The sequence below is a fragment of the Petaurus breviceps genome, unplaced genomic scaffold (assembly GCF_028583685.1).
Source record: "Petaurus breviceps papuanus isolate PSGF00001 unplaced genomic scaffold, PetGlider_PUasm1.0 77, whole genome shotgun sequence".
Taxonomy (NCBI): domain Eukaryota; kingdom Metazoa; phylum Chordata; class Mammalia; order Diprotodontia; family Petauridae; genus Petaurus; species Petaurus breviceps.
This window is the reverse complement of record NW_027186492.1, coordinates 8,547,166-8,574,308: the sequence shown is the minus strand read 5'-3', so window position 1 is coordinate 8,574,308 and position 27,143 is coordinate 8,547,166. Positions and strand designations below refer to the sequence as shown.

General features: G+C 38.4%; 1 protein-coding gene across 1 annotated transcript in view; it reads left to right on the top strand.

Moving 5' to 3' along the window:
• The window catches only part of GATM (glycine amidinotransferase), a 501,978-nt gene extending 480,049 nt beyond the window's left edge, over positions 1-21,929 (top strand). Inside the window, exons 4-10 of the mRNA XM_069105966.1 lie at positions 7,539-7,734; positions 10,885-11,075; positions 12,579-12,716; positions 12,834-12,998; positions 16,934-16,997; positions 17,414-17,530; positions 20,829-21,929. Coding sequence (XP_068962067.1) covers positions 7,539-7,734; positions 10,885-11,075; positions 12,579-12,716; positions 12,834-12,998; positions 16,934-16,997; positions 17,414-17,530; positions 20,829-20,941 — 984 coding nt within the window. The 3' untranslated portion in view covers positions 20,942-21,929. The remainder of the gene's footprint in view (positions 1-7,538; positions 7,735-10,884; positions 11,076-12,578; positions 12,717-12,833; positions 12,999-16,933; positions 16,998-17,413; positions 17,531-20,828) is intronic.
• Positions 21,930-27,143: the final 5,214 nt, after the last annotated feature.

The following is a 27,143-nucleotide window of genomic DNA, read 5'->3' as shown; positions in this document are numbered from 1 at the left end:
CTTTGTCTGTCTTTCTTCCTTTTCTCCTCCTCCTTCCTTCCCTTCCTCTTTTCCTTCCTTCACCACATCTAACTCCTACTCCCCTCTCGAACTCATCACTAAACTTTTGACAATATTGTAAAGTTCCAGATTGCTAGGAGAAAATACCCTTAATTTTTAGGATTATTACATTTTCCCACCATAGTCTTACTCTTACTGCTTCATCTTGGTGTGGGAGGTGATCATGGGTTCCTAGAGGCTGCCCAGTGGAGCAGTGGAGTTCTCTCAGGTCCTACCAAGCTAGAAAGACCTTGAGTGTGGGTCTAGCCATAGACTCTGTAGGTCTGTCATCTGAGGAACAACCTAGCAAAGTGTGGAGAGTCTTATCACTACATTGATTTGGGGATGATTTTTTTTCTTTTACCTTGGTAATTCTCAAAGAACATCTGCTTGGATAAAGCAGGATTGCAGTCTGCAGTTGCATTGGTGAAGAGAGTACCTATAAAGAAAATTTAGATTTTTGTAGTAATAGTGCTTTGTGGAATTTTACCTATGCTTTACAAATTACAATTTATGTTTACATGTGACAGTTAAATCTAGATGTTTGAGAAGAGAGGTGCCAGATAGGGAATTGAAATGGAGAAATAAGTGAACATGTGGGTCCTTCCGTGGACTCATGATGTAGGATGAGAAAGTAAACAGAGTTCTCCCAGCCACACTGTACTTCTGTTCTGAAGACAAATCCACAGAATCTCAGAATGGAAAGGGACCTCAGAGGCCCTCTTCTCCAACCCCTACCCAACAGATGGCCAGCCAACTTTTGCTTGAAGGTTCCCAGTGAGAGGTAACCCTATTTATCATCTTCTGAGGCAGGCCATTCTACTTTTTGACAAGTTCTAATTGTTAGTAAGTTGGTTTTTTTTAAATAATTGTGTGAATTTTTGTTTCCTTAATTGCAATTTCCAAACCGTATGAGTATTTCTTGTTTTTCTGTAAATAGAAAGTACAACTATTATTGGGGCTGTTAGTCTAGCATAGGTCTCTTATTCAATTAACATGCATTTATTAAGCACTGACTCTGGCCTAGATACTATACTGGGTGCTAGGGATACAGCTGCAAAAGTGAAACAATCCCTGCCCTTCAGGAGCTTATATTTTGTCATGGGAAATGACCTGTACATAAATCTCAGAGAGAGCGTGTGTCCATATCAGAACAAGGGGAAGATTTTTCTATTTTTAAGTAGGTCATAGTATTATAACAGCAGAGGATTTAGAGTGAAAAGAAATCTTGAGATTTTTCAATCCAATCCCCTTATTTTTACACATACAGAAATTGAAACTTAAGAGATTAAGTGACTTGGTCATGATAAGAAAGCCAGTGTATCAGAGCTGGGATTTGAACCCATATCTCCTGCCTGCTAAGTCCAGAACCTTACTGTCTCTTGGTTCTTTAAAAAAAAAAAAAGTTGTCTTGATGTCTTTTGTTTTTATGTAAAAAAATGTATGGATATTTGTATCCTTCTTGAAATTCAGTTCTTCCTTTCTCCAAGTCAGAACAGTTAAGCAGAAAACAACCCATAGAGAGGCCATATATGACAGGCAATGCAGTGTTCTGCCATCATAGTTTCCTGCCTCTCTGCCAAGAAGGGTATTTATTTATCTATTCTCTGGGATCATTACTGATTTTCCTATTACCTTAGAGGAAATGTGAGCCAGGGCATGAAGTAGGTAGGCTCTATTCCTTCCCTCTGCACACTCAGACCTGACATCAGCTTAGCCTTGCATTGCCCCAGGTTCAGAGGCTGCCCATATGTGGCAGGGCTGAACACCTGAGGGGTGATAAGGGACCTCTGTGCTGGGAAAAGCCCCTGATGTGGAGGCAGAAGCTCTGGGTTTGTATCCCAGGGGGGCTGTTTATTACTTAGGTGGCCGTACATCAGTCACTTGGCTCCTTTGGTCCTTACTTTTCCTCTAATCTGTAAATGAGGAGCTGGACTAAATGGCCTTTGAGGTCCCTTTTGGCCTTAGCTCTATGGTCCTAAAACTTTTTAAATGATTTTTTCATTCACGTTTTTGCAATCACCAAGAATATTGTTCTTCTGCACCTGCTTATTGCATTGGACTTGTGTCTCTGAATTAATCAGATTAATTATTGCTTTCTCTAAAAATCCTCCATTACATTCATATAACATGGCTGGTGCAGTCATTCCCCAAGCCATGAATACTCACTTTATTTCTTTCCTTGCTACTGCAAAAAATACTCCTATTAACTATTTTGAAATGCTTTGGACCCTTCTTTCTTGTCTTTTACCTCCTTGGGGAATATGTCCAGGAGCATTAGATTGTAAACTCGTTGAGGGAGGGGATTGTCTTTTTTTACCTCTTTTTTTGTGTGTGTATTCCCAGAGCATAAGCACTGTGTGTGAGGTTCTTAATAAATATTGAATGACTGGGATCCCTAGGTCAAAGTGTGTGACACTTTCTCAGTTCTTTTTTGTTATTTTTGTGAGAAGGAGCCAGGGCCCGGTTATCAACCAGCACAGTGCCTGCTGTGTCCTTGTAACTTTTGTGGTCCGTATGGGAAGACAGGACAGATGCATAAAGAACCTGGTCTATTGTATTTATCACTCTGCCAGATCGTAGGCACTTTGGAATTCAAGTTATTAAATGATCTCTGTTAGGTGAAGTGGTCAGAGAAAGCTTCCTATTCCTTCTAAACAAGTCATGAAGGACAGGACTTTGTAACAACTTGATGTCAGAAGTAATATTTCTTTTCATTCTAAAACTCTTAGGTTTCCACCAGTACCCTTGCTGATCCTGACATTCTAGATGAATAAAATCTGTAAATGAACTTTCTAGTGCCCTTATTCGATTTTAGAGACCTTAATTGTTTCCTCCATCACCCTTAACCTTTTATTTGTGAATAGTCCTTTATATCACTCCTACATAGGGAAGCTACTTTATCGCCTGGATCATTTCTGTTAGATAAAACGCAGAAAAAATCAAACTCAGACATATTTTGTGTTTTATCATCTTTGAAATGCTGACCTTAGTCACATGCCACATGATCTCATTTGGAATCAGACTATTATTACAATCTCTGTTCTGATTTTCTCCACAACCTTAGACAATTCACTTTGAAGTTTCACAGTCCAGTGGAAAGCATACGCTGCTGGAGGTCAGGAGACTTGAGTTGGCCAATTATCAAGTATTTATTGGATGTCTAGTCTTAGTTCTTTAACTAATGAGTTTTGTGTCCTTGGGCAAGTTACTTCTTAGTTCCTGGTCTTACTTTCTACACCTGTAAATTGAAGACAAATCCTTCTCCCTGCCTACCTTAAGCGACTGAGAGCAAAAGGAGTTAACAAGTCAAAGTAATTTTTAAAGACTTGAAGCACTAAATGCATTTTTATAACTCAAATATTGTTTTTAACTTTTACCAGTACAGAGCTGTTGGCTAACACATTACAGAGTTACATTGCTGGGACTGTTATTATTAATAGCTTTTTTTTTGTCAGTAACTCCATTAGCTAGAGCATAGTGCTAATGAGACTAAGGCTAGGGGTTTAAAAATGGGGTGCTTGATTCCTAACTTCCAGGACCTATCTTGCAAATGAGAGTGGTGGCTCATTAGCAGAGTAGATAAGGAAGAAAGAATTGGTCTGGAGAATGTAAACTGCTTAGTAACACCAGCCATATCCTTATTATTATAAAAATAAATTGCCTACCTTATAGGTGGCGGGTCAGTTGCATCATCATTTTGTTCAAAGGACAAAAATTAATCCATAAGCAGCTATTTATTCAGCTCTTGTTTTGAGCCTAACACTGTATGGTACTATAGGGTTCATAAGATACCTAATTCCTTCTCCTCCAAGGACTTTGCTGCCCAGTTGGAGAGGTCATATCACGTGCAGATGAAATATTTAGGAAACAATATTGGTATAGATTGTAAGTGCCAAGGGAATCGGACACAAGAGGATGGCAGGAGATATACATACATATACACACATACATAATATGCACACTATTATTATTCTCAATAAGATATTTTTCTGTAAAAGATAACTACTTACTAATAGGATCATAGATCAAGCTAGAAGGGCCTCAGAGACCATCTCCAGTTCATTCCCCAGATGGAAACTGAGGCCAGTGAAGTTAAATGCCTAGCTCAATCAATGTTCATGAAGAATTTGAATCCAGGTCCTCTTGATTTTAGAACCAACACTCTCTCCACTGCCACCACACCACTGGATGAAGGAAGGGGAAAGAGAGATAGAGTGTAAAAGGTTCAGTATAAATACAAAAGGTATTTAAAGTCACAAGGTTAAAATTAGCTCGTTTTCCAGCTGGGTAAATAAGGAACAGAACATCTGCTAAAGTTCCTTACATTTCCAGGGACAGCAAATAGTTCTTTAACTTTTACTTGGCTATCAATGCAGAACCTAGTACACCAAAAACACCAGACTGAGAGCTCAGTAACACGGACAGCTCCTCTGTTCTCACTGTCCTCTTAAAAGTACTGTGTGCTGAGCACGTAAAATGATGTTCTTTATCCTGCAGACACTGAGTAAATGATTGTTAAGTAATTGAGGGAGTGCAAATAGCTTATATCTCACTCTTGGAAAAATTATTATATCATGAGCACCTGGACCTTGTCCAACTGATTTTCAGCTACAGCTCTCCCAAGTAACCCTCATACTTGTTCAAACACTTCTCTCACTCAGCTGTTTGCTTCATATCGTAGGAAAATTCCACCCTTCCCAAAAAACCATGCAAAATGCTTCTTGGGATGGTAACTTGTAGTTAAGCATGGCAGTCAGCAGCCCATTCTGCTGTAGGCCTGGCTGACGTCTAAAAGCCTGCTTGTCCTTTGGCTGTGGCCTGCAAGAGATGTGCTTGGCATGAAAAGAAGGAAAAAGTGAATGGGTGCTGTAGCACCAGCATGTCTGAAAGGACTATAAAGAGTAATTTATTATCCCTTTTTGTTAGCTGCCACGACATGAGTTTCCTCCTTGGTGGGAGAAGCTGGAATAAGCTCACTACTTACACCCCAGCAGACATGGTCAGGTTTTGGATGGAGTCACTGGGAGCCTAATCACTTCTGTTCTTATTGTTTTGCCTTCATAGAGATTGTTTGTGTCTGTAATGGTCTCTGTGGTTTGCTCAATCATCAAGATGAAGGCAAATAACCACTGTTAGGGCATAAGTGGTGGAGAGGATAGTGCTGGGCCATCCTGCATGCTGAAGACCTTTTTCCATCCTCTCCTTCCCATCTGACATCTCATCCAGATCCCCTGTCATAGCTGGAGCCCAACAGTTGGGCCAGCCAGGCTCTAGTCCAATCTGCTCATAACTGCCGGGTTCAAGTGGTTCAATTCACTTAATTCCTTGATGCTTGGCTGCAGAAGTTAGGATCATAGCGAACTAGAAAGAGCCTTACAGGCCAGCTAGTTTAACTCCCTTATTTTACAGGTGAGTAAACTAAGACCTAAAGGACTTAGGTGACTTGCCCCAGGTCATACAAGGAGTGACAGGCAGAATTTGAACTCAAGTCCTCTGACTTGAGCACTCTTGATTAAAATAGATGTTCTTAAATTTTGAGATTGATTGGGATTTCATTAGTGAAAGATTTTAAGGCCTGGTCTAGAAGTTACTCTCAATTTAATCCCAATTTCAGTTTAGAATTATTGACAATTTTCAAGTAGTTGCAGAAGTATTGATTTAAGCAATGAACTGTTTGAATTTGTGGGTTTTTTTATAGTTTGTAAAATTACTCAGTGAGATGGGAAATATAAGCTAAGGAAGCAGCATGCTTTGAGTGGAGGAGGAAAGGCAAGGAGAAGGAATTGGCAGGAGTCTTCAAAGTCAGTTCCTTTCAACAAGCATTTTTTCTTTTTTGCACTTCCTATCTACAAGACATTGTAAACAATTAAATAATCCCTGCCCTCAAGGAGCTTAGATTCTGTTAGGAAGATAGATAGATCATATAAACAGATGAGTATACACAAAGAATTTGGAAGTAATTTCTAGAGGAGGAGAGCCTTAACAACTGTGGGGTATCAGGAAAGGCCTCATATAAAAAGGGATTCCTGACCTGTGCTTTGAAGGAAAATGGAGGTTCCAAAAGGCAGAGAGAGGTAAGTAAGGAATACAGTACAGTTTCAGCAATGGGGCACAGCCTGTGGAGAGAGATGGGGGGTGGAAAATAGAATACTCTGGGGAACACATGAGTAATTCGCCTGGAATGGAACATGTGTGAGGGGGGGAGTAAAATGAAATAAGGCAAGAAAGGTAGGTTAGAGGCAGACAGTGGAGGGTTTTAAATGCCAGGTTAAAGGGTTTGAATTTTATGCCAACCTCAATAGGGAGCCACAAGATATGTCCTGATAGAGAACCAGAATTTGCCTACACCTGAAATACTGTGCATTTCTGGCAGTGAACCTTAAGTAATAGAGCTGGAAGATGTCCAGAAAGAGGTAACTAGATATGTTGTGCAGTTACCATATGATAATAGAAAAAAACTGCAGCCTTCAGTTTGGAAGGGTATGTCTGCTGAATCATGAATTGAGTTGAGCAGGCATTTATTAAGCACCTGTTCCTTTGTGCAGAGCACCGTACTGGGAAGATGGAAAGTGTGGATAAGACACAGTCTTCCACAGCCTTTGTGAGGCTGTTAAGGGTATGATATCTAGGTAGATACAATATGAAATAATAGACCAGATGTACATGAAGGGTATGAATGTTCATAAAAATAATGAAACATTAGAACTAGAAGATTCTTGTTGAAGCTTGGGAAAGGATAAGGTAAGTACAAATACCAAAATGCTTTACTTTTCCTAATTGGTAGTAAGGACCTTACTGGCTACATGAGCTGAATTACATATGCAAGTATGTAGAATAATTTCATACAGTCACTTTTTAGAGCCAGAAAGAACCTTGGAGGTTATCTAGTTCCGCTTTCTTATTTTTACAAATGAAGAAACTGAGACCCATCAAAGTGGTGAAGTCACATGTCTGAAGTAGTCATTGATTCCAGATCCTCTTGCTCCAAATCGAAGTCTTTATTCGGCAACACACAAAGGGACACTAGGAATATTCATCCCCTCCCATCTTCCCTAACTCTCCAGTAGATTGTCCACTGACCTGTTACTGAGGAAAACAGCTTTACCTTTAGAAATTCTTACAATCTCACCAAACATCCTTTCATAGTAGAACATTGAGCCTAGATGGTGGAGTCTGGCTTAGTATAGCGATATTTATGTTCTTATCTATTCACGGTCTTTCTATTTCTCCAAAACTCGTAAACACTTATGCTTATACCTATGAAACATTGTGGAAGCTGGCCAAGAGTATTCTGGGGTATACTTAAAACCATGCTATGGATGATAGGGTATAAATAATCTCTAGCAGGAAGAAGATAGTCCCAAACATTAGACCAGGAAAGCTGTCACAGTTAAATTCTGTTATATATAGTTGCACGTTGCCCTCAGTGAATGATCTATTCTATCATGAGTTATGTTTTTTTCCTTAGGAATTAATCTGTTTTCTTTTGCTTCTAGGCCAACACATATGAAAGGTATTGGCCATTTTATCAGCAACATGGAGGTCAGTATTTTCCCAAGGAGCATTTGAAAAAGGCTGTTGCTGAAATTGAAGAAATGTGCAATATTTTGAAAATGGAAGGAGTGACTGTTAAGAGGCCCGATCCCATTGATTGGTCTTTCAAGTACAAAACACCAGATTTTGAGTCTACAGGTGAGTGGTATCCTATACTTGGCTTAGTTCATGAAGTTCTGGCCAGAGAGAAGGCAGGGATGGATAACCTTATAGAAATTCCTTCCTACTCTAGCGATCTTTACAAATTGAAGACTAATTTTAAAATCATTTGCAGCCATGAAAAATGCTGGGAACTAGTAAGTGATAGATTTGTACCATATTTTTAAGACCATTCTAATTCAAAGATGTTTCATGCAGAGAAGCAAAATCTTTCCTAAATTCTGCAATTATGGTGTGATGGAACTTGATTTTAGAGAATGAATGATTGAGTTTAAGTCCTGCTTCAACCACTTCCTTACTGTATGACCCTAGTTAAGGCCCTTTCACTTCTCTGACTCAGTTTCTTCATCTATAAAATGGAAATAATAATATCATCAGCACCATGTACTTCAAAGAATTGTTATGAGGAAAATCCCTTTAAACTGTAAAGTGCAGTAGAAATGTACACTCTTAAGAACTACAGCTCTCATTTTAATCAGTTTCACCTGTAGAAAGCGAGGCACGAGGAGCTATCTCCATTTTGTTTAGGAACTTGGAAACAGATGTAGGTATTCTGAAGATGTATGATTATATTTCCATTGAACCTGAAGATCAGAGTTAATATTTTTAATCATTGACAAGCTGTTCCTGCAAATATTTAATTTCATATGTTTCTTTAGCTCATGTGTGAACAAGCAAATCCCATTAATCACTATTATTCTTCCGTTGCATTTAATGGAATTTATTCAGGTTTCTTGTTTCCCTTGGAACAGTGGCCCTTAAATTATTTATTAGGAATGACTTGTCTAACAATTAACAAGGAAATCACAGAAGCAAAGATGTTTGCTGAGCTAGTCTTCTGTTTTATCTAGTTAATGATTTTTTAAGAAAAAAAATTTAGAAATACTGTGTTTCTAGACATCCAGGACACCCCTAGATAAAGAGCTTATTCAGGAATGCTTCTTTAGGAAATTAGTTTCCTCCTTGGCTAACATCACTGCTATATTACTCTTGTGCTTGAGTTAAATATTTTCATTTATAATTCTGGAAATGAGATCAGGCTAATTTGTAATTTTTTTACACACTTACCTGAAGAAACTTACCTTTCTGTATCACAAAAGACATGATGTAAAGAAATAGAAAGCTATAAAATATAAAAAGCTATGTCTAGTAAGACCTGGAGGTAGCGTTAGTCTTATAGGATGTCTCTTTGTAGTAACATAGGATTTAAGACTGAAATGAACCTTAGGGATCATCCAGTCCAATCCCCTCTTGTTAGAAATGAAGTAACTGAAGCCAGAGAGGGGAGGTGATTGCCCAAGATAATACAGGTCCATGTTGTTTTTTATTAATATTTAATGCTTGTTAGTGACTAAACTATTGATCAAGTACATTTCCCTTCATTTTCTAGTAGCTCATGTTTATATTATAGGGCTTTAACATTACCAAAATGTTTTCCTTTCAACAGTCCTTGAAATAGGTAATGTAGGTTTTATCTACAGTGACTTGCCCTGACATGGTTATAACACAGTTAATAAATAGCAGAGTCCACACTTGACCCAAAACTCCTGACAGTAGTTTCAGTGCTCCTTCTATTACATAATAATATGTAGTGCAGGGACTAGGCAGCTTGGTTTAGATAGAGTGCTAGACTCGGAGTCAAAAAGACCTGTGTTCAAATGCTGCCTCAGACACTTCTTAGTCTCAGTGTCCTCTGAAAAGTGAATATAATAATATAATTTACCCATCTCCTGTTAGAGGAATGATAGATTAAATGTGCAAAATCATACACACATTTTTAGATGTGACCAATGTGGGAATTTGCTTTGCTTGGATCTGTGTCTATTTGTTGCAAAGGTTTTGTTTTTCTTTTTCCAGTGGGGATAGGGAGAGAAGAAGGAAAGAAAGAAAAAGTAAATTCTTTTTTTGTTTTTGGTTTTTTGCTTTTTGGAGTGGGGATGTCAGCACAGCTAGTAAGTATTAAGTGTCTGAGGCCAAATTGGAACTCAGGTCCTCCTGACTCCAGGGCTGGCGCTCTATTCACTGCGCCACCTACCCACCCCATAAATTTTTATTAATTGAGAAAAGATAAAAGCACCTACATCAGGTTATTGTAAGAATGCATTTAAAACACCATAAATATTAAAGTACTATTTAAATGTGAAATATCTTCATTGTTGTCATCATTATACCTCTGAGCCTACCCTGGCTAAAACTTTGAAATCTATTTGTAAGCAAAGCCAGGAAAACCAGTAGTACTCTTTTTTTTTTTTTTGGAGGGCAATTGGGGTTAAGTGACTTACCCAAAGTCATATGGCTAGTAAGTGTGTCAAGTGTCTGAGGTCACATTTGAACTCAGGTCCTCTTGACTCCAGGGCTGACACTCTATTCGCTGCGCCACCTAGCTGCCCCTGTAGTACTCATCTTCAAGAAGGAATAATAATACCTTTGTGTTGTGTGTTATACCTATTTTACCTTCTCTGTCACTTATTTGGACGTGATAGTATCACTGGAAGTACTCTATGATTGTTGGGTATTTCTTTGGATTGATGAACATGCTTTTGTGTGATTGTGGGACAATTTGGGGGATCAGATAATAAGAATTTCTCTAGTTGTGTCAAGGATTGTGCTGGATATTGGGAAGTACAAAGACAGAAATCAAACAATCCCTGCCCTCAGGGACCTCATTTTCTATAGAAGGAGACAATCTGTACTTATATAAGGATATACAAACTATGTAAGGTGTGGTGAAGGCACTAGTTGTGGCTGGTGCAGGAGATATCTGAACTAGTCCCAAATGTCTGGAGGACTTCTGGAGCTGATTGTTGATTTGGAGGCTCCAATTTAGAATATAAGCACCTTTGGGGGTAAAGATTACTTCATACTTTGTATTCGTAATCCAGAGGCTTCTAGCACAGTGCCTGGCACATAGTAGATATTTAATGCTTTTTGATCTATTCATTGCTGAACCATAAAAAATTGGGATTTTGATAATACAGAAACAGCAAATTTCATTCAGTACAGGAAAAAATGTAGTGAGATAATTTGGTACTCCAAAATCAAGTTTCTTGCTTGGAAATTATTTTTTAGAATCATCTGTTTCTGGAAATTTGCTGTTATGATTATTTTAAGACTTTTTGACCTTTTCAGGTTTGTATGGTGCAATGCCCAGAGACATTCTGATTGTAGTTGGAAATGAAATCATTGAGGCTCCCATGGCATGGCGTGCACGCTTCTTTGAGTATCGAGCATACAGATCAATTATCAAAGATTACTTCCATCGTGGGGCTAAGTGGACAACTGCTCCTAAGCCCACAATGGCTGAAGAGCTTTATGACCAGGTACTTTCCTGACTTTATTAATGGACCTTTTTCTACATAGCCCATCAGAGATGTATATTCTGCATTTGTGAGTAGGTTCTAAATTGCAGGCTCTAAGATTATTACTTATTTGCTGTTGTTGAAGTGATTTTTCTAGTATGAAATCCAAAACAATAGATTTATGCACAATTGAACTCATTCTGATGACTGAGGGTTCTAGTTAGATCCAAGTTGATAGTTAAAAATCACTGAAAAGTTCTTCCTTCAAATGATTAGTTACAAAAGGTTTTGGTGTGTGGGAATTTTGCTGAAGGGAAGCCCACAGGAAGCTGGTCAGAGCTAACCAGATGGTGGGGGACAGAGGAGCTCAGGCAAGGAGATAGAGAGCTTTGTGAGTAAATATTGATCTTGTTTTGGTTTGTGGGAAGGCTGAAGGATGGCATGGCTCTCAGCATTATTATGGCTTCTGAATATCTTTGGTACTGTGATGGAATCAGCTTACTGGTTTTGGGATTTGGTTTTCTGGTGTCTAAATAAATCCTTCAATGCTATCCTCTATGTGGAGAGTTTGGCATATTTTGCAATCAAACGTCATGCAATACTTGTAGTCACAGTGACCATGAGTGCTGTAAATATTGCATTGGTACTACAGCGTGATAGCTCTCTTCAAGTATTTGAAAGATTTGTCACGTGGAAAAGCATTGACTAGTCTTATTCTGTTTGGCTTCAGAGAGTAAAACAATGAGCACTAGCTGGAAGCTGGAAAAAGGGCAAATTTAAGCTTAATGTGAGAAATTTTATTCCCTAACAATTAGAGTTATCCAAAAGTAGAATGGACTATTTTGTAAGATGGTAGCTCCCCTCTGAGGGGAAGTCTTAAAGCAGAGACTAGATGACCACTTGTCAAGTATGTTATAGTAGGGATTCCTTTTCAGATATGGGTTAGACTAGATGGCTGCTGACCTCACAGCAACTTTCAGAGACCTTCTGCTAAGGAGAAGAAAGAAAGTTATGATTTGTATTGTTGGAGAGATTACCCAGAAATAACAAAATTTCAGACCTTTGAAGTATAGGGGACCCAGAAAACTCATTCTATACAATGTTGGTTTTTAGTCCATGGATGAATAGCGAATTCCTTTTGTAAAAGTATAAAATTACTTCATTCTGGTAATTTCCAGGGTTGTAGCTAACTATTTATAAATCAATGTATGGCTTATGGAATGTGCTGTAAAGGAATCAGTTGCTGACCTTGGCTTCACACCACCTGTCTCTGAATATCAGAAAATTGCTGACTACCCTAATTCTTTTTCCTTGTTCACACAGACACAAGTTTTCCATTCACGTTTTTTCACTTAGTTTCAGAAATGAGTAGCACAGTATATTTCTTAAATAGCATGCATCATGCTAATAGATTCTCAGTTGAGTCCAAATTTAAACTGTATTCTCAGTTGCATTAGTTGCCTTAATTTTCTTCCTTAAAACTAGTGTATTGATTTAGGTGTTATATTGGTTTTTCCGGTTTAGGATTATCCAATCCATTCTGTAGAAGACAGACACAAATTGGCTGCTCAGGGAAAATTTGTGACGACTGAATATGAGCCATGTTTTGATGCTGCTGACTTCATTCGAGCTGGAAGAGATATTTTTGCACAGAGAAGCCAGGTGGAGAAAAGCCATATCTAAAATGCCATGCTTTCTTGTATATTTTGTGTTTTAGCATAAATTGTTAGTCACCTTCTAATGGCAAATCTTGGTAATTTTCTTTCCTCTTATTTTCAGGTAACTAATTACCTGGGCATTGAGTGGATGCGTAGGCATCTTGCTCCAGACTATAGGGTGCACATCATCTCCTTTAAAGATCCCAATCCGATGCATATTGATGCCACCTTCAATATCATTGGGCCTGGTCTTGTGCTTTCCAACCCTGACCGGCCCTGTCATCAGGTAAGAAAGAATTAATGACCCTGGGAATAGCAAATATGACTAGCAGCTGACATAATAGTAATTCAAATAGCATTTCTGTGAGAATTGTGCATTTCTAATTTAATGCGGTTGTTGAATTAGTTAAGATTTCTCTTGATTGTGTTCAAACATTAGATTAATGTCTATTACCATGGCACAGTGGTGTTGGTGATAGTGGGATTCCATTGGATGTTAACATTGGCCATTTGCTTTTGTCAAAGCTTTTAGGTTCATCTGTATGTGTGCACACATGTACTTGTATGCTTTGAGAATTTCTTTTTCCCACATCATAGTCATTGCTGCATAAAGCAATCTACCCTGCTCTCCCTCCAACTATGCCCTGCTTTATAACAAAGAATAATAGTTAAATCAAAGCAGTCAGTACATACAGTAACCAAATCGGACAATGTATTCACCATTCTTCTCTTACAGTCCCCAGTGTCTTCCCGGAGTAGGGGAGAAATGTTTGATTATTTCTTCTCCAGGCCCAATATTAATGATTTCAGTTACTCATAGTTTAGCTTCCATTTTCCATGTTTTCATTTATTTCATTGTACATACTGTTCTCCTGGTTCTACTTACTTCACTCTGCATTGGTTCATAAAACTTCCCTTGTAATTTGAATTCCTCATAGTTATAATTTCAGATGGTAAAATAACATGCTATTAAATTAATATTCCCTAGTCAGCGTGCCTCCATTTTGTTTCCAGTTCTTTACTCATGTTTTTAACAAAGGAAGTGCTATTTAATAATATTTGGCAGCTGAATCACAGACAAGATGATGCCTACATGTCCAGGGCAAATCCCATTGAATAATGGATGTTTTCCCTCTCCACCTGATTGTGACCCGCCATAGCCAACCCTCCCCTGCAGGGGAAGAATGGAGCTGCTGTGGTGGGTGCAGCCAACCTGGGTGGGGGGAGGGGGGAGGGTCCTTTCTCTGATCTCCTGTGGCCTCCTACTTCTGCTCACTGCCCCCTACTTCCAGTTGGGCAGATACATTTATAGGCAGCAGTACAACAGTTTTCCAATAATTTTATGCCACATCACTGCTTATTTCTGCACCATTGGGAAAATAAATGACAAGGTTTTATATTTATTTATATTTATTATATTTATATTTTTATATTTATATTTATTTGCTAGAATTATGCATAAATTCATAGCAGATCATGAAGGGATATATGTCACAAGAATACTGGACATGAGAAGGGACCCCAGAAGCCATCTAGTTGGATATACGTCTAAACAAGAATTCCTTCCATAAGCCATTCAACAATTTGTCGGCTAACCTTTGTTTGAAGGCCTCTAGTGGTGGGGGAGGCTTGCTGCCCCCGAAACAGTCAGTTCAACTTCTGGATAGTATTAATCAGTAGGAAGTTTTTCCTTGACTTGAGTCTTTTTGCAGGTTCTGCAGGTTGCTTCTAGTTAATAATTATCATGATGATAATAACGGACATATATAGCACTTTATAGTTTGCAAATTATTTTTTATATATTGTCATTAGAGCCTTATAACAGCTCTATGAGGGAGGTGCTACTGACTGTTTTCCTCATTTTACATGTGAGGAGACAGGCTCATAAAGGTTAAGTGACTTCCCATGGACCCTCTGGGAGTATCAGACAGAGATGCTTCCTCTCTGGGACCAGGAGAGCAAGGCCTGTCAGAGATTTGAAGAGAGTTATTATGCCCTTCCCAAGTCATCTTTTTCCAGGCTAAATCACCTGTTTCTTCATCTGATCTTAACATAGCATGAACTCAAGCTGCTTCACTATTCTTGGTTCTTCTTCTCTGGAGACTCTACAGCTCAATGTTCTTCCTAAAATGTAGTGCCTGGAATTAAGCACAGCACTCCAGATGCAGGCTGACCAGGGGACTGCGCAGGGGAGCATCACCTGCCTAGTCATGGACATGCCTTAATGTGGTCTAAGACTTCACTTGCATTCTTGGCTTTTCTAACATAAGGTTCCAGCCCACTGAGCTTGCAGCACCCTAAAACTCTGGGTCTGTCAACTCTACTACCTCCATTTTTTACTTATGAAGTTGATTTTTTGAAACCAAGTATAAGATTATATTTACCCCAATAGAGTTCATTTTTTATTTGCTTTGTCCCAAATGTTGTATTGATGGAGCTTAAGCTCATCAAGGACAGCTGTGTGTGTTCTCTTCCTATCTCTCTGCTTACCTTGGTTATCAACTCCTCATTAGCTATCTTTGTTTTGAACTTTCTAGTCCAGAGATTATCAGGTATTCAGTTCTGTCCTCTGTTCAGTTATAATCATTCTATCCCACTCTCACAAGACTACTATCTTTTCTTTGATGTTCCTCCTTTCTCTAGTGTATGATTTGGGGTAAGGGGAGACACAACCTTTTTTTAACTTTCCTGGTCAGCCTCAGTCCTTTCTGAACTAATGCACTCCTGACACAATTCTCACTATCCTTCGCTATGTTTTTGTATTCTCCCTGTGTTTCTTCTTGTCTGTCAGTGTCTTTTGAAATCCAAGTAGGTTAATGAGTTCCTTTTATATCTTTAGAATTTCATTTTTGAGACCTTCTCATCCCTTTTAGGTTTGTTTTCCTCAAAATGTTTATTAGGCCATGAAATCCTATATGCTCCTTTTCTAAACACTTTGAAATCTCTCTTCACTAAATCTGTGATATCTTTCAAACTACTCCTAGCTTTTCCTCTCCTTTATCTAAACTAGAGTGACCACTTCTCTTCAGAAGTTCCTATTCTCTCCACCGTAGGAAACAGCTTCTCCTTGTTGGTAACCCAGATCCAGAACAGAATTGCCCCTTGTGGATTTCACAACCTTTTAAATAATGAAATTAAATGAAAAAAATTACTGAAAAGCTGTTCTGTTCTTGGCAGACAGAGGGTTCTAGCAGATGCCTCCCTAATTGAAGCCCTTTATCATATGATATCATGACTCTAGGCCAGGCTTATAATCTGTTTTCTGAGTTCTTCCCGTATTTTCTCTTTCTGTCCATCTAGTCTGTAATTTACTCTGGTGGCAATATTGCTTCTGTTTCTGTTTCCATTGATTTTTTTCCCCCACCCAATTTCTCTTACCATGTTTTCCCACTTTGGTTCTTAAATATCCTCATATGAGTCTATCTTTTTAATATAGAACACCACTTTAACAAACCCTGCTCTCTATCCATCTTGGTTTCCTGTTCAGGGGTACAACTCTAAATCCTTTTGAGTATGAAGTCTTGATAACCAACCCCTTGTACAACATATCTCATAGCATCAATGTTTAAGATGGATTCCTAAAGTAGGGTGGACTTTGGACTTGGCCTAGGATGTTTGAGTGTGGCATGATGCAAAAGGCATGGCCTGGGGAGTCAGAACCATCTGGGCTTTAGTCTTGGTTCTGCCACTTTTGTCTGTGTAGCCCTGAACAAGTCTCGAGACTCTTGGCTTCCCCATTTGTAAAATGGCAAGAAGGATTGCCTATACTGTCGATCTCAGAGATTGTTGTAAGGGTATAGGTGACATAATATATTTAAAAATCATCGTGTAAACTATGAAGTGCTACGTAAATAGAAGGTATTCTTATGATTTTATGAATAGGCATTGGTTGATAGAAGGGAATCTTATTCAGAAACATTTTTTTCAAATGCATATAACTTGAGTGTTTCAAAGCACAAGAAATAAAAAGTACAAGTTTACCTAAAATGTTAATTAGCATTATAAAGCACCTTAACACTTTCAAACCATATTAGGTCAAATTTTTCTTGCTTTGTAATTTATACAGTTTGTATCATACCCAGCATTATCATTACTCGTAATCTGAATGTTTGAAAAATAACTGTTAAAGACTGGAAATATTGAGATGCCATTTCAGATGAAATTATTGATAAGGGCTGACAGAGGGAAAGAAGTCAAAATCTTTTTGGATTTTTCTTTTAGATTGAACTTTTCAAGAAAGCAGGATGGACTATAGTTACTCCTCCAACTCCAGTCATCCCAGATGGTAAGAATTCCTTTCTATTTTGAGATTAACGCTGGATTTTGAACTTATTTATGTGAAGTACAAAGTTGAGCAATTTAGGAAAATATTTTCCCCCAATAGGTCGTTCTTAGGACTCACTTTATTCTTTTTAGGGCATGAAAGTGAGAAGGGAAAAAAACTGGCCAACAAGTAGAGGAAAATGTTTAAAAGAACATTTAAGATACAGTATTTTGAAATCCAAATGTGTAATTATTAGAGACTGATACATATTTATATTTTTGTAAAGATTGTGAAGAAAGTTCAAAGGCCTCCTAGGGAAAGGAAATTGCTGACTAGCATGGAAGTACTGTCACCTTCTTGTGCTCTTTTCTTGAGAACCTCTGATTTAAGTGGAAATAAGAATGGGTACGCAGACATAATTATTTCATTCTTTTTAGACCACCCACTCTGGATGTCATCCAAATGGCTCTCCATGAATGTTTTAATGCTGGATGAAAAACGTGTTATGGTAGATGCCAATGAAGTTCCAATTCAAAAAATGTTTGAAAAACTGGGTATGTTCAATATGTCAAAATCTTTTTAAAAATTACATATGAAAGAGTTAACTTAAAATGAGATTTTAAGGATTGTTCTGGGTCAGAGCAGTATTTTATTTCTAACAGTGGTACCAAGGGACAAATTGTGGAAGAACACTGTATTTTACTCTTCATGATCTCAATTTTTAAAAAATTACATGTCTTCAAATACATCTCACTTTCCTTTAGTAACCAGTTATTTAAGTTCATAGATAATAGTTCTCTAAACTCTTCAGGGACTGATGAAAACTTTATAGCTTATATGTGGAAACAGCTGTTTTGTAGGTAGCCATGTGGATTGATCAGCTATGTTTAAATGGGGAAAACATTAAGAGCTACTTAAAACTAAATGGAATGGCACTTTAATGAGCTTTTATTAAGCTTTTAATAAATCTTGATAGGAAGCAGTTTTCTTAATGTTCAGTGTGTGAAATAAAGTATTGAGATTTATCTGAGGACACATAACATATTTAAGCTGAAAAGAAAAAAAATCAGACATTTTGATTTGGGTCAGGGTTTATCTTGATTTTTGAAGCTTATGCCAGCTGTTTTTATAGTTTTGAAAGGGATTTTTGAAGGGCACAGGCCTTCATATGGTTCTTAAATATATATATATGTATTTTCCTGTGGGAGTATTGAATTTCAAAGCTTGAGGACTTGAATCTTATAAAACTATATGTGCACACGTTTCTTATGTCTCACAGTTTAAAATATGTTGTCTTTTAATTTTAGATTGAGTCCAAGTCTAGGAGTTCTTCAAACATATTGCTTGATCCCCTTGTTTCTGTCTTAATCAAATATTTGATTCTTTGTGCAGAGATCTTCATTGATTCTCAAGGATACAAAAGCTTATTTTGGAACCCCAAAATGTTATAAGATGCCAAATCCCTGCCCTCGTGGATTCTTCTTTCTTTCTGGGTTTTAATGATGCTGCTCTCTCAGTTCTCCTACCTGTCTGACCATACCTTCTCAGGCATTGCTATATCATTCATCTCTGTCCCATTCCTTGTCTGTGGGTCTGCCCAAGGCTCTGCCATGTTCTGTTTCTTGTCCCATCTCTGCACTTTTCTCTTGGTAATTTTAATTGGCTTCCATGAATTCAGTTACCTCTGTGAAGGTTACTTCCAGGTTTATATATCCAGCTATGCTTTCTGTCCTGGGCTTGAGTTCCAAATCACAACCCACCTATTAGACATTTCATGTAAGCACCTCCACCTCAGTGTGTTCAGAACAGAATTCGTTATCTTTCCACAAAAAAGTTAATCCGTCTTCCTAACTTCCCTGCTTCAATCAAGGGAACCACTGCCACCCAGCTGCCACATCTTGTCACTTTTATCCCTGGCATCATTTCTCACACTCATCTCCTCCTCTTCATTCAGAGGCACTGCCCTGGGTCAGGCCTTTAGTACCTTTCTTCCATTATTCCCTTCATGGGCTCCACAGTCTACCTAAAATGACATCTTTACTAGCTCTTACATACAGCATCCCATCTCCCATCCTGGTGCCTTTTCAGAGGCTGTTGCTGGGGATACATTCCCTCATCACCCCTACATCTTAAAATACTTAGCCTTCTTCAAGCTCAGTTCAAGAGCCTCCTCCTCTAAGAAGCTTTTACGAATAACCTGCTGGTAACTCCTCTCCAAAATTATCTTATAGGGGCAGGTAGGGCAAATCCAGCCTCAGACACTTACTAGCAGTGAGACCCTGGGCAAATGACTTAACCCTGTTTGCCTCAAAAAAAAAATCACCTTGTATTTACTCTGTGTATATATGTGTGTATGTGATTCCTGTTTTTATCTGTTATTTCTCTTGATATAATAAAGGCTTCTTGGGGGCAAGGATTAAGGGTTTTAGGGAACTGAATTTCCCTACATTTTTTATTTAATTTATAAATTTATAACATATAAAATTATAAATTAGGAAATAATTTCCCTAGCACATAGTGAATATTTAACAAATGCTTGTTGAATATTTATTCCTAATTTTATTTCTAATAATTTAAGCCTTTTAAATGGGAAGCTTAACAAGTAACTTATAAACCAGTCCAAAGTCTACCAGTCAAAGGTTGTTTTTGTCGTTTCTGTCTTTTAAAGGAGATATCACTATTTTCCTATCACTTGTAATATTAGTCTGTTTCGGACTGAATCAGGAAGAAGATATATATATATATTTTAAAAGCTAATTTCCCTTTTCCATTTTCAAAGCCTATTCCCATCCATCAAGATGCAATCCAAGTCTCACCTCAATTTCTCTCTACTTGCTGTACTTATTGCCACACGATTTTATCACCTTGTTGTATGTTGTCTTATTCTCTATTTTTTATGTAGATCTTGTTTCTCCAGTAAGTTTATCTAAATGCTCAAGGGACATGTTGGATATTTGGTAGTTAGTTGGCTAATAAGATGTTTAATGAACTTAGAAATCATATTTATACCATGGCATTCCTCACACACTATTTTGAATTGTGAATATAAAATTGAACAAAACTATAGCTTTTACAGTTTTATGTATCTTTTGCAATATAAGGTAAGGGCAAGTGACTAGAAAAAAATTAAATCAGTCAAGATTAATCTCCTGGGGCAGCTAGGTGGTGCAGTGAATAGAGCACTGACCCTAGAGTCAGGAGCACCTGAGTTCAAATTGGACCTCAGACACTTAACACTTATTAGCCATGTGACTTTGGGCAAGTCACTTAACTCCAATTGCCTTCCCCCCTCCAAAAAGCAAAAAAAATAAAAGATTAATCTCCTTCCATATTGGTATGTATATTCTCTTCTGAATTTTTCTGATATGTAAATAAGAAAGGCAGGTGTGGTTTCTTTATTCTATCTGTTGTGAAGGGCAAGTGATTTGCCTGGGGAGTGGGATAGGGAAGGAGGAGTGAGGAGGGGGAAGATAAGCATTTAGGAGGATAAAGTTCCTACTACATGCCAGGCACTGTACTATTAAGCACTTTTTACAAATATGTCTCATTCGATACTAACAGCCCAGTGAGGTAGGTACTATTAATTCTCTCTATTTTACAATTGAGGAAACTGAGACAAAGAGAATAAATTGCCCAGGGTCACATAGCTAGTAAATGTTTTGAGGTTGGATTTGAATTTGAGTCTTCATGATTCCAGGCCTAGCACTATACCCACTGTCTCTTAGCTGCCAACGTATATTTTAATGGTAGACTTAAAAAAACAGGATTTCTACAATTTGCAGCCTTCATTTGTAATTCTCTATCTAGTAACATACAATATCTTGTTTAAATCTTGTCTCTGTTTTCATGCAGGTATTTCAACAATTAAAGTTAATATTCGTAATGCCAATTCATTGGGAGGAGGTTTCCATTGCTGGACCTGTGATGTCCGTCGCCGTGGCACCCTGCAATCCTACTTTGACTAGAACTGGCCAGATGAGTGGTGGTGGCTTCTTAGCTTGAAATAAGCCTAGGAAGCTTAGGTGTAAGCTTCATTTTACTGCTAAAACAAATGCATGAGCTAGCTATATAGTGCTTTAAGCAGTCATGTCCTTAACTGGAGTCTTGAACCTAGTTTATTCTCACTCTCTTCCATTAAGGGAAAAAACTTAATTGCTAAGTCTTTGGGCTGACTTTTGGAAACACTTTATTTCTTCTCCTGAAGTCCTATTTATCTTGGCTTCAAGTGTGAAAATGTGACAAAATGTGTTTCAAGACAAAGGTTAGCTGCTAGAATAACTTGGCCACTAATGTTTAACCATCTACCTCTGTTTATTTTTCTATCCAAAAGGCAGCTTGAAGTGATAGCCCTGAATTTAACATTCTTTTTTTTTCCTCTCTGTTAAGTAGTGTTGTAATGTTGTAATGCCACTTTTTTTTTCAAAATAAGAAAAGTACTTAAGTACTCGCATTTTAAGTGGTACCAGATAACTGCCTCTTTTTCTAACAGTATTTTGATTAATTTTTTAAGATAAGCTAAACTATGCAAACATCAAAGGGAATTTCCCAGGAATTTTGCTAATATTCTCATCTCAACATTCATCATTAGTGTTATTTGCTTCTAATAACATTTTTATATGACTCACCTCATTTCAAATGAAATATTTTGTCCACATTTCCTGTTATTTCTAAGGTTCTTACAGAAATATTCAATGCAGCGAGATATAATTGTAATTTCCCATCTCTAATTTTTTGGTGTGTTCAGTAGCTATACACTACTACATCTGCAAATTTCCTTTCTTTGGTAAGTTAAGATTTGTTTACGTGAGTGCAGATTCTTTAAAGCAGAGCTGAGAAGTAAGAGCATTCAGTAATTAATGGAAAAAACCTACATATATAGTATGACCTGGTTTTAATGTTGGACACTAGACATGTATTTTTTATCCTAATAAAAATTTTTGTGTTCAAAACAAATGTTGTGCTTAACTTGGCATTGGCTGAAACGTTTAAAATACAGAAGGATATATAGAGACTGGACTTCTGATTCAAAACTGAATATTAGGTTCTAAAGGTATAATATTGACAGAGTAATTAGAATAGAATAAGCCTAATCAGAAATTTTATCTGCTTAGGAAATACTAAACTCACATTACTACTGGTATATTTTTTATGATGAATAAGCCATGAAAGCCTACCAACCAGAGGGTTCTGACTTCTCAATTCTTTTCCATTATGGAAGGAGGCTCTTCAGTGGTGCCCACAGCATAATGGGGGTCAGAATAGTGCCCTGCAAACAGGAAGCACAGCTTCCTACAGACTGTAGCTGGAGCTCAGGAGGGGCACCTTCCAGGTTGGCAGGAAGTATGATTAAAGAGCTGGCAGCAATTGGTCAAAGTTTCCATACTGTACTCCACACCTTCCCAGAGACCAGAGAAGGAAGAGGGGTTATTGATGTTGAGGATGATGCTGAAAGAAAAAGTCAGAATCTGCTTGGGCTAGTACTTAGAAACAAGAAAACAGAATCAACATATAAAGAAGTGATAGACATTAAACCCTGTTCCCTATCATGCCAGTAGCCTACTTATCCTGTCCAGCCCATACCTGACACAACCTCTTAATTCATTCAGGCTTCCACCAATAAACAGGAAGAAAGGAACAACATGGGCCAGAAAGGATCTCACCTGTTCTCTTTATGGCTTAAATGCTGCTCCCTGCTACCCTCTGGTAACTTAATTCTTCTTCTCCTGTGGTTCTCCTTCCCCAAGACACTTGTATTCAAAGGAGTGCTATAGTCTTGAAGGTTCTCGCCTTTTGAAAAGTTCCCTGCAGCAAACATAGTTCTCCTAGTTTGTGGTGGGTAAAATTTGTTTTGTTGAAAAAGAAAACACAATTGGCCTCAGCCCCTTTGGGGATACAGAGTATTCCTGAGGAAAGGCAATAGAAAAATAATGATAGAGAGTGATGCTTGAATTTTACTATGTTTTTTTACCCCTTTTGTAAACTCCTCAAAGACAGAGGCTATAAGCATTTCCTCTATAAAGCCTAGTACAGTTTACACAAACTGGTTCTCCAGAAATGTTACTGATTGCTTCTCCTTGGGTACTGGTTGACCCCTTTCTTCTCAGTAACCAATTGACTTCTCTTTATGGCATATGGGTTAGATGGATCAAAATAGTATCTCTTGCCATGGATCAAAAGCAGCTTTGATAAATGATCCCATTTCTTGTGGAAAGATGGAGGAGAGGTACATACCTTCTATACAAGTATTGACAAGAGATACACAGGATCCTGTGAGGAGAGCACTTATCACAGTGTTTGGGAAAATCACTTTTCCGGTGGGGCACCATCGAAGCTGCAGGAGCAGGAAGAGACGGAAGAAAGGATTTTAATGTGATTAAATAAATACAATAGATGTTCAGACTTCTCCCAGAAGAAACATAACTTAAAATGCAAAATGGCATTTTAATTCTGTCCATAGTCAAATCATATACAATTCGTATATATACTAAAGTAAACCTCTTATTTCCTTATCCACTTTCAAGGTTTAATTGTTCTGAAAAGAAATGACATCTGGGATGTGCTTTCTTAGACTCAAAATCCTTGGAAGGGGAGAAAATTTTATCTGCTTGTCAGGCAGACGTTTCCCTTGATCAGTGATTTAACTGGTAAAGGCAACTACAATATGTGATCTTCTGCGGGTGAGGAAATGTCCTCTAGCAATGCAGGTGGGCACTGTGAGGTTAAGGGAATTGCCCAAGGTTGGCATATGTGTCAAGACATGGGACTTGATCATAGGCCATTTCTCCATCCCCTGCGTGCCATACTGCCTCACTCACATTTTCTCCTAAAATGTGCTTTTAAAGTATGTTAAGGACAGGGGTCTAGCTGCTTTTAAAAATCAACATGTTTGTGAACTAGAAGTCTATTAAATCCACCAAGAGAATCAATGAATGTGTTTAATGAGTTAGTTTTTCAGTGTAAAAGAGAAACAAGCTTTTGCTTCAAAAGAATGAAAAGGTCGTCCAATGAAGGAAAACCTTGCCTGAGCAAATGACACTCATGGGAGAGTTGATACTAGCAAACTCAGGCTGTTCTTATATTTTTCTAACTACGGAAAAGTAATGATTCAGGAACCCTTAGTCCTCAGAGACCTTTAGAGAACATATGACCTAAAGCTGTTCTTGGGAAAAGAAAAGGAAAATGTGGATGGGATTCTTTCACTGGAGTAATTAAAGCTATAGGAGAAGAAAGCTTAGAGATTTTTGTTAATGGGCTTTTGGAGAACCTACACTGAAGAGATTTTCTTTTTAAAGCAATTGGGGTTAAGTAACTTGCTCAAGGTTACACTGCCAGGTGTTTCTGGGTGGGTGCTAAGTGTCTGAGCCCGGTATTCGATCTTCAAGTCATTCCAACACTGGAGCTGGTGTTCTTACTCATTGTGCTACCTGGCCGCCCCTACTGAAGAGATTTTCAGTTATAATAGTTGAAGACTGCTGAGTAAAGGTACCTATTGTGTAAGTTGTTCTTTTAAACTTATTCTATGTTGTCTTTGTAAATATGCTAGTTTCATTATGCTTCATTTTTTATTTAGTTTTTAATAGCTATGTTTTAACTGAGAAAATTATCCCTGAATGGAAAAGCATGCTAATTAATCTCTGCCTCAATTAAGCCTGGATATTTAGACTGCGATAAGACACTATATACCACTCTCCATCTGTTGATAGCTTATACAGATTGTATTAATAATAATCTTCATATAGCATGACATAATTTGCAAAATGCTTTATCTAGTTAAATCACTCGAACCTCATCATATTCCTGCAAGGTAGGCAAGGTAAGCATTTCAATCCCCATTTCACAGATTGATGTTCCAGAACATTAGGGGACTTACCCAGAGTCACTAATGGCAGACTAAGATTGGGACCTGGGCCTAATGGCTCCAATCAGCTGGTGTCTCCACTGTAGCTGCTTTCCTAGAAAATCAAAGGATTCTAGAAAGTCATTGGTGCTGACTGAAACCTCCAGTGTAGTTGCAGGGATAGGGAATGACCTATGATCACTTGGAGCAGGGAGTTCCTGGGGAGGACTTTCCTCTGTCTTCGACTTGGAGAGTTGTGGAGGAAGTGGGTGGGGCAGAGGGGTCTCAGTGTGTGGCAGAGGCAGGACTTGAGTCCAGGCCTCCAAGGCCAGTTTTCTGTCTAGGACACCAGATTGCCTCCCATAGCTAATTCCTTTCTTCTCAGTCATTTCCTCACTTTTAGCAATAAATCTCATAAATGTTCTTTTCTTCATCTGAGAAAATTTCTAGGATTTTAGAAAGCTTTTTTTTTTAAAAAAATCAGAGATCCTCTCCAAATCACCAAAGACACTGCACTTCAGGGAGACAGAAGCACTTGCAGCCTTACACCAAGAGACCCACATCTTTCCAAGGTCCCAGTCAAATCTACTAGAGGTCATGGGCCTCCTGAATGTCAGAGATGCAAAGGTCTATACTTCCAGGTACCCGCCATCAGAAGGCAAATGCTTACTCCGCATGTAATGTTGTAGCTGGGCACATTTCCATCTCCTGCCATCTTGAGATGCAGAGGTTCTGTGCTTCTTGAGGCAGCTAGGCGGCACAGTGTACAGAATGCTTTGCCTGGCATCAGAGGAGAGTTCAAATTCATCCTCAAACACTCAATAGCTGTGTGATCCTGGGCAAGTCACTTGACCTCTATTTCCTTCCGTTTCCTTAACTACAAAATGGGGGAAATAATTGCACCTACTTTTGGGGTTGTTAGGATCAAATGAGATTTGTAAAGCACTTAGAACATTGCTTGGCACATAGTAGGCTCCACATAAATGCTTACTTATAAGCACATTTCCTCTCCCCTTTTCCCTTTTCTAGAACTTAAAGATTGGGAGCTGAGGGTCTGTTCTATACACAGGTCTTCTGGATGTGCCTTGTGTCTAGGCCATCTTGGGACGATGCGCATATTAAGCATTCTTTGGGACTGGTGCTAAATGTGAGTTCAGTCTGACATGTTCAGAAAGAATTTCCTGCTGCCTCCAACTACTGGGGTATATTCTCAGCAACCAGCTTTGGAAACTGACACTTCTCTCTCCATAATGACATCTGCTTAGTTATCAGAATCCCAGAGTTCCTAATCATCTGGTTTCCCCCAATTTCTTAGGTGTGAGAGGCAGACTACCGTGTTTCCCTGATAATAAGACCTATCCCGAAAATAAGCCCTCCCCTTACTGTGTAAGATTCCTCTAAAATAAGCCCTCCCCAGAAAATAAGCCCTATTGAGATTGCTACTGTAGTGAAGGTGATCTCCTGCGCTACACGCTACATTACGGTACCCTCTGTATGCACCGTCCCTCCCCTCCCCCCGGGTGAAACGCACGCCGCGCTCCGAGCTGCATCCAATCAGAGCTGCAGCAGTGAGCATGTCATCCTGTTCCTCCCCAGTGATTTGCTTATTGAATAAAGGTCCATTTTTTTGTTCACATTTACCTGTTTATTAAAATTGCTGTCAATGTTCATTAAAATAAGCCCTCCCCTGAAAATAAGCCCTCTGGTGTTTTTCTGTCCAAAAAAATTAATAAGGCAGTGTCTTATTATCGGGGAAACACGGTATAACCGGCTTCTCTTATCCCTGGGATTCAGAATCAGTATTGAATAGGGTTAAAATCCTTTCCCTTGGTACCTTCCCTGTACTTTCATTCCTGTTCCCCTCAACCCTATCTTCCTACAGTTCATATTTGCCTCTCTATTCCCTCTGGAATCTCCACTCCATAAAGAAGCTTTATCTCAACCCTCTGATTATCATGAAAATATGGCTCCCTCTAGAAGATATAATTCCACTTGTATACTATATGTTTCTCTAAATCTATTTAAACTCTGAACTCTAGTTCTGCATTATCAACTACATGTTGGACAGCTCTGCCTGGAGGTCCCACAGGCATCTTAAATTCCACCTGTCCCAAACCAAGCTTGTTCTGCTTCTCTCCAAATCCATCCCTTGTCTAAACTTCCTGCTTCTTTTAAAGACACCACCATCCTTCTGCTCACCTAGGTTCACAATCTCAGAGTTGTCCTGGCCTCTTTCTTCCCTCTTCCTCACCCCATACTCAAGCAATCATCAGGACTTATGAATTCCACCTCCATAGTATCCTGTAAATTCTTTCCCTTTTATTCACTCA